The sequence below is a fragment of the Dermacentor variabilis genome, unplaced genomic scaffold (assembly GCF_050947875.1).
Source record: "Dermacentor variabilis isolate Ectoservices unplaced genomic scaffold, ASM5094787v1 scaffold_16, whole genome shotgun sequence".
Classification (NCBI taxonomy): Eukaryota; Metazoa; Arthropoda; class Arachnida; order Ixodida; family Ixodidae; genus Dermacentor; species Dermacentor variabilis.
The window spans coordinates 5,378,208-5,386,435 of NW_027460324.1; the positions used below are offsets into that span (position 1 = coordinate 5,378,208).

Here is an 8,228-nt window from a genome sequence, read left to right on the forward strand (position 1 = left end):
GATGCGTGACAGCACATTGTTCACTGCTGCCATGTTTGCTGTAAATTCGAGACATTGATCACGTGTGTCATGTCGGAGATATCAAACAGGATCTGGTATGGCATTTAAAATTTCAGTAGCCTTTATGCATTGTTTCTAAAAGTTTGATACTTTATAAATATCTTTACAGCACAGGCCATCTCCGTGACCTCTTGAAGCACCCTCACGCATTTCTTGCCACTTACAAGATCACTACAGCGTCAAGTGCATATATGGAAAAACACAAGCCTTCAATTCATCTTCCCTTCCACATGCCATAATTTTTTAGAATGATCATCTCGATATTATCGCATCCTTCTGCAACCATCAACTATTCCGCGTTCAGCTGCATGAATACTTTTAAGTGACATCATAACATCTATAATCCTTGTCTCATGTGTCATACGGTGCCTTCTTGCTATCTTGTTATTTTTTGGCATTTTTGTTTGTTTACAATAATTGTAATTTCTGTTATAAACAGCTGCTTTTGCTTTCTTTAGTGCTGTATTTGACATTTATGCTGCATTAATATGCTTCAATGATAGTATTATGTACCTTGCAGTTATGTACAGTAAAATCTTGTTAATTCACGACTCGTTAATTTGAAATTTCAGATAATTCAAAGTGGCCACCACGGTCCGTCCAACAATGTATTGAAAGCAATATGTAACGCATCCCGCTAATTCACATTGAAATCTACATCGCCACCAATAATTCGAATTCCGTAGCATTCTGGATGGGGCGAGTGCCAGCTCACAAGAGCAAGTTGGCGATGCTGACGTTGACGGCCCTTTGTTTAGGCCTGACTGGAGAGAAATGTGTTTGCGCCTGGCCAGCCATGGGCCAATGCCTCTGTTGCAGGTCGCTTCTCTCCCTCTCTCAAGACCTTCAGGATAAAAACATGGACACGGTGCTGCATGTACTTCTTTTTTATTCTTCTTCTTTCTTTCTTTGCATCTTTCCGTTACATCTTCGAGGCTCTGCTCTTTCTCCATGAAATGTTCTGCCAAGAAGCGGCCCCAGGTAATGTCTGAAACAAGGCGACCGTGACGTTTATCGGCGCTTGCAGTACCAAAAGCATCGCCTTTGAGATTCATGGCTATTACACATATCCCAGCGATGCTGGGATGCATGTGTAGCCACCGCCTGTGCGTATAGTGGAACTCAGCAGCGTGTGGCCAGTGCAGCTATGAAAGTACAACGGAGACCAACGTCGCAGTAGGTTGTGGTGCGTTTTGCGAGTGCATTTTAGAGCGCAGCTCTTGTTCCTACAGTGGAAAGGCATGTTTATAGCCCGACGTTTTTGGCGCGCATCGCTTGCGGCCAGTCACGCTGCGCCAGCCGAAACATCGTCCCCTCTAGACTTCAATGCGTGCCACTGGCTGCTCTCTTTGGAGCATGCACAGAACGATCCCCAACCCACACGCCGCTTTGAAGACATTAAACGGCCGTCTGCGACTGTTGGGGAAGCGGCATGGGCACTTTTTTTTCTCTGCGCCATGCATTGTGGATCGGCACAGTTGGGGCGACGTACGTGCGGATGGAGCAACAGCCATCTCAATGTCGGGCACGTCGGATCACGTTGGCCGCGTCCGGTTACATTGCCTGGGCCAATGCTTTGAACTATAGACGTTGTTCTCGCCAACGTGACATGGCCAGTGCGCATGAGCGCTCATGCTACGTCGGACTATATACATGCCTTAACCGGGCGATTTTCTTTCTCTTTCATTGGTTCGAATTTTGTATAATTCGAATTTTCCTAGCATCTGCACGGAATTCGAATTAACAAACTCTTACTGAGGTTTTTTTCTTCTTTTTAGCCCTGTGCCATACTTTCCCTTTCCCTTTTTGCCCTGTACATTCTGCATTTCCTTATGATATCCTCGTTCTTCCCCCTTACTCAATGCCCTTTGAGCCCTGTAAAGTATTTTACATAAATAAATGGTTCTCTGTGTATAAACGTGCAGTTTCTCCCGAAAGGTCTACAAAAATCTTTGTACTGGGGTTTCACGTTACCTAAACCAGCTTTTAAAGATATAATGCTAAACCTTAAATGAGTGAGACCAACATTACATGTTTGTAGAGGCCTTGGGTAGCTCAGACTATTTTTAACAATCAATTGGCTAATTAATTACATTTAACTATGCGCAGTCTTAGATACAGTAGAACCTCATTCATACTTTTTAGAAAGAATGTACTAGTTGGAAAAACTTGCAATTCAAAGTCACTAAAGGAATTGGCAGACTCAGCTGTGGTTGACCTCTACATAATGTCAGGCGTTGCAGCACGAGACGCCAACATGCGCAAAGTTGGTGAGGCCAGAGTGACTTGGAGACGTGAGTTGACGTATAAATTTAGAGATCAGCAAGCTTGTGTTTGCGCTCCTTGAATTCGGCCTGTGTCAGCAGCCTTTGTGAGAGCGGCATTTTGGTTGGAGGTTAGGACGTACTCGGCGTAAATCGTTGCAGCATGAAACACCGACACACATCAAGCTGGTGAGGCCCAAGCAGCTCGAGACATGTGTTCTTCATATTCTATTCCGTTGTGCTTCCAAAATGAAATTGAGCTTTTCGGCTTCACCAGAATACAATCTCGCCAGAGTGAATCATGATGCTCACTCTTTGTACTGCCTGCGCCAGGGAACAGCAGTATGTTTAGGTTATCGCCTATTAAAAGTGTGCAGTACGCTTCCAATGGCCCTATGCCCCACGCACTATAAAACAGATAGGTGAAGATGTTCACCGCCGCAGGGTTGGCATGATAGCTATGAACGCAGCGTGCAATGACCTGGCAAGAGATTTTTTTGGTACCGGAATAGGAAACTGAGTGTGCCCCGACTGTGAAGTCGCTGTGGTGAACAACTATAGTTCTCGATTGCACGCACCACTTGCACCTTTTCATGGAATCTGGCCGCCAGAAGCCATATGATACAATCGCAGTTTGGCAATGTACTGAATGTTGGTGCTGAAAGATTGTGTTTTCCGGGAACGTATGAACCGGTAAAACAGAAGTGCAACTGTATTGGGTCATTTTTTGTGTTATCGATTGCGAACGTTAGCGCCGGAAAACATATGTAATGGGATCACATCAATGAGGTTGTACTGTGGTGGCTGATAGCAGGTGGCATTTTATTTGACATAAGTAGATTGCACAGAGTGGCATTATTGGTTATGAAGAGCGCCTATCGTGTTCCCCTGGTTCACAGAGGTGTCACGCCAGTACGGAGTGTTTCTCTGCCAGGCCGGCCTGTGGGAGCGGGCAGTCGCCACATTCCAGGCACTGGCCGAGCTGAGCCTGCGCTGTCCACCGCAGCTGAGCGAGGCCCCCCTCAGCGAGGCTTTGGCCCTGCTCGAGCCCTTCTGGGACAGCGGCGCCCCTCGGTTTGGCGACCGGGGTGCTCTCGGCTGGGCCCACCTCATGCAGCTGGGTGGCCAGGCGGCCCTGGAGGCAGCCACAGCTCAGCAGGGAACACAAGGTACACTGCTGTAGATTTCACAGGAAGACAAAAACTTAAAGGAATCGGCTTCAGTGCTTGAACAAGGGATGTCTCTCGAGCGAACATTTCAACAAGGGCACTTGTTTTTGTCGCAGCAATGTCAAGCAGTTAGTTATTGCCACGATGAAGACAAGTCCCCTTGCATTGGGAGCAGATGGATGAAGATCGGGGGCCCATTCGTACCGGCAAGTGCGATGGGCAGCACAACGAAATGTCTTGCAATTGATGCTGTTCAGATCTGTTTGTATCGTCACCACGTAAAATAAGCATCCGCTTATTTTATAAACATCCTGTTCGTGTGCTGCTAATTCATCCAGTAGGTCTGCAAATGCAGTTGTACGATTAAACGATCGAGCGGTGAGTGACTGACCCAAAACAGTTGCTTTTAAACCAAAGCAACCATTTCTAGCTATTTGCAACCAATTTGGCCGCACCACTTTTGCGAATCACTGATGTGGATGAGCCCCGAGAGGAAGAACATGGGATGAGCACTGTCTATCAACTTGATTTTTTAATCAGAAAAGCGTGCATCCTAAAAATGTAGGGTAAGATTTAAAAGGGTCACCATTCTTGGCAGAAGCAACGAGGTGCTGGCACGAGAAATGTTGGAGGCATACTACATGAGAAGAAATAAAGATATCTGTATTAGCGATACGTCAGTAGTGTTGTGCAGTGCTGAGTTAGAATTTTTTAGGTGCTTTTCAAACTAGCACAGAATCTCGCTGCACATGTATGGCGTGGCTATATATTGCGATGTTTGCAAGGAATAAAGTTGGTTGTGAGTTACGCCCTTTCCTTTTGCCAATCTCTTTCTTGGCGTGTTGGATTGTGTTTGTTGTAAGAAGCACACACCAACTAGCCCCAATGACAAGTGTTATTAAAGATTGATTTGATTTAAGTTTGTTTCAGTTTCGCTTTAATACCTTTCGTTATATGCTTCGCAACCACTGGGGACTGAGTAGGCTAAGGATTTATTGCGAGATTGGTAACTTGGGAATAGCGCGAAACGATGGGACAAGAAGGACAACACGTGTCCGCAGACCAGCAGTCACAGTTTCTTGTTAGTCTGTGCAAGTGTGCGGCCTCTGTTGTCCCATTGTTTCGCGCTGTTCCCAAGTTACCAACAAAGTACACTGACAAGCTCAATTTTCAACACTTGTGCAATTTTTAGCAAGATTTGTGATGGAAGCTCTACCTACACAGTGCTACAAGAGCCAGTGCACTCAACATTACACAGGTGAGGAATGCCAGCGGCTAGAAGACGAGATTGTAAGCCGGCGGCCCAGCTTGGCCGATGCGTGGCTAGCGCTGGAGAGTCTGCGTGACCTGCACCAGTGGCAGCCGTACCGCCCTGACCTGGTCTCGGAGGAGGTGACCTCAGAAGACCCCGAGCGCATGGTGCTCTTCGAGGACGTGGGGCCCGCCCTGTTTCGGCTGCGACAGCCAGCCGCCAAGCTGCACCTGTTTCGGGCCTGGTTTTCGCTCCTGCTGGGTTTGGATCTGCATGTGAGTGCAGCCCTCTGAAACATGGTGCACTGCATGCTGGGGTAAACATGGTTCATTTCCCACCATGTATTCTAGTCTGGCCTCTGTAAACGCACTGATATTTGCGCAGGTTGCACACTTTTGTCCTGGTATCACATATTCAAGAATCCAGATGACTGTGTCTTTCTGCTAGTTGCTCTGCCCACTAAATATATACAGTTGAACCTCATTCATAAGTTCCCATTACACACGTTTTCCTGTCGCCAGCGTTCGCAATTAAGGACAAAAAAAAAAGGCCAAATGGAGTTACTCTCATTTTTACCGGTTCATACGTTCTCAGAAAACATAATTTTTCGGTACCAAGGTTCGGTACGTTGCCAAACGGCAATCGTATGATACATTATCCGGCCACTAGATCCCATGTAAACCAGAAAAGGCACGAGGCATACGTGATTGAGACAGTGTATAGCTGCCCGCCGCGGCAGCTTCACTGTAATACTCACCCGCCCGTCTCACGCGGAAACATCGGAGCGCACACAGTTTCTTATTTCGGTACCAGCAAATCTCTGCCTGGGCCATCGCTTCCCGCTTTCACAGCTATCGCTGTTAAACCTATTTCGATAAATATCTTCACCTATCTGTTTTACAGCGTGTGGTGGATAGCGCCATTGGTAACGTACTGCACGCTTTTAATAGGCGATAATCCAAACACACCGCCATTCCCTGCTGCAGGCGGAACAATGTGGGCATCATGTTTCACTTCGGCGGCATCTGGCGTCGCCCACCAGCTCGATTTCATTTCCGTTTCCTGTCACCCTCTTAAAACACCACGCAATAGGAAAACAACAAAACGTGTCTCAGTCCGCCGAAGCACCACCAGCTCAACACGTGATGGCGACTCGTGCCTCAGTGATCCATGCAATGCTTCACATTGCGTAGATGTCAACGATAGTTTTGACTTACTTCGGATCGTACATTTTCCCGGCTAGTATGTTTTTCTCACATTTTTTTCCCTAGATTTATTAACAAGGTTCTACTGCAGATCCTTTAATACGAATAGCATTCTTGGCATTGTCGGATAAATTTTCTTTCCAGCTATGTATCTGAATGCTGATCTCAAGACAGTGCAATATAAAAATGTGGCATTAAAATTGTTCTCGAAATTCAGTGATAAAAAAAGATCCTTTAAAATTTCTCTGAATTCATTTCCATCTCAAAAGAGTGCTATTTGCATACTTGGATAGTCATTGTAGATGAGTTCTGCCCAAAATTTTCAGAAGGCATGTGATTGGCATTGCTTTCTGCTTCCAAACTTCTGCCATTTCCTCTCTCAGATTTTTGAGCATGTGTGAGGGGCTCTTTTGAACTATTTATTAGTGCCACATTATAATAAAGTCTCTCAGTAGAGAGATAGCACCATTGTCTGTGGCCTTCTCTTATGTGGTCAGTTGGGTGCCCATGGCACCACAATGACTTTGTCATTGGCTAAAATGCTACCTTTATTGCGGAGTTCAGCCATTTTAAATGGTGAATGGTAAGAACGTAGTAGAATAAGGCTATGAGAATCATCAAATTATGGTGGCCCAGCTGGTCATACTTCTTGAAAGGACCCTCAACAGGCCGCATAGCAAATTTTGGTTAGGTGCTCGAAGTTGGCCTTCTTCGATTTTCCACTTCTGGCTACCCGCGGGCTGCCAGAGCCAGCCAGAGCATCTTCGTTTTTCTTGGGTTGCTCCGCCCACCGCGCTACGCACTTCCGCCGAGTGTTCGTTTCGCTCGTGCTGGACGGTTCTGGCTACCCGCGGGCTGCCAGAACCTGCCAGGACGATTTTGGTCTGGCTGCTCTCTGGAAGTTCTCTGGCTAGCAGACGACTAAAAGAGGCGATGGGTGCTCGCCGCCATCTTTACAAGGACTTCACGGATTGAAATGCGGGTGCTTGAGGACTTAAATTTACCTCGCTCAGCCAACTGTCTACGGTCATCTTCGGATTTCCTTACTTCTAGCGGTATCTTTTTTTAGGTGCTTACGCTTTGTTCCGCATTGTGAAGCGGTGTGATACGAGCAGTGATGAAACGTTTGAAGCTTTCGTGTGTGTATGTGTGTGTCCCCTGAAGGCTTCGCGGCGGTGATCAGTGCGCTGCGCTCTCATGCGTGCATGTTATCTGCATCGTGTTCCACGCAAGTTGTAGATGCTCATTCACACATTGCGGTACATTTTGGGTTCGTCTTTCTCTGGTGGCCTTCCTTTTCACATATCTGGCGTATGTATATATTTCTGAAGCAGCAGAAGCTTGATGTGGGCGAGTTGGTTTTGCATACTTGAAGAAAAGAGCGCTACGAAGACACGGACTAAAAGAGGAACATGTACACAACGGACAAGGCGCTACTTCCAACTAAATGTTTTTTGAAGAAACAAGCTTTTAAATAGATACAACCTAGAATGGCCCATCAGATAGACTAGAGCAGGAGATATTAGAAGCTTTCTACATTGCAAAGGCCGAGGGCACGTGCATTAGCCTTCAGTGACGCTTACCAAAAAAGAGATAGCGGTTCTAATGAGATAGGGAGGTCGGAATGTCACGATGGGCCATTCTAGGTTGTATCTATTTGAAAGCTTGTTTCTTCAAAAAACATTTAGTTGGAAGTAGCGCGTTGTCCGTCGTACATGTTCCTCTTTTAGTCCGTGTCTTCGTAGCACTCTTTTCTTCAAGTATATATTTCCTTTTTCTGCAGTTAGCAAAGGCTTTGCAGCTAGCCCGTGTTCGCTCCGTCTCTCCGTCTTATGCTTAGGTGGCAGCTCGAAACCGATATGTGTTCGACTGCAGGCCGTTGATCTAAGAATGCACTGATTGCACTCAGTACATTAGACACGCATACATTGGCTTACTGCTCTCATGATCGCGACCAATGTGTGTAACGTTTCGCTGGTCACAGGCGGCGTGGATTTTCATGCGCCAGCCGCATCCCCAGCTCCTTAGGGTCAAAATGAGAAGCACAATCAGCCACAACAAACTTTCTGAAATCGAAGCCCAAGCTGGTCGGCACGAGATTTTATGCGTATGAGACGTACCCGATCACCTGCTTTTTCATCTCTTGTGATGACACAACACCAACTCGTCAATGTCGCCGGTGGGCGACGTGATCACTGCGAGCAGGGATCCTCGAGATATCGCTTTCGAGTATACAATCACTTACGCGCGATTTCGCGTCTTGTCATCCGCCGCGTCG

General features: G+C 46.6%; 1 protein-coding gene across 6 annotated transcripts in view; it reads left to right on the forward strand.

Annotated features, from left to right (window-relative positions):
- The window catches only part of LOC142568051 (nuclear exosome regulator NRDE2), a 268,770-nt gene that overhangs the window by 128,477 nt on the left and 132,065 nt on the right, over window positions 1–8,228 (forward strand). For all 6 annotated transcript variants that reach the window (XM_075678129.1, XM_075678132.1, XM_075678130.1 and 3 more), the window contains 2 exons: window positions 3,224–3,493; window positions 4,752–5,020. In XM_075678129.1, the coding sequence (XP_075534244.1) occupies window positions 3,224–3,493; window positions 4,752–5,020 (539 nt within the window). The remainder of the gene's footprint in view (window positions 1–3,223; window positions 3,494–4,751; window positions 5,021–8,228) is intronic.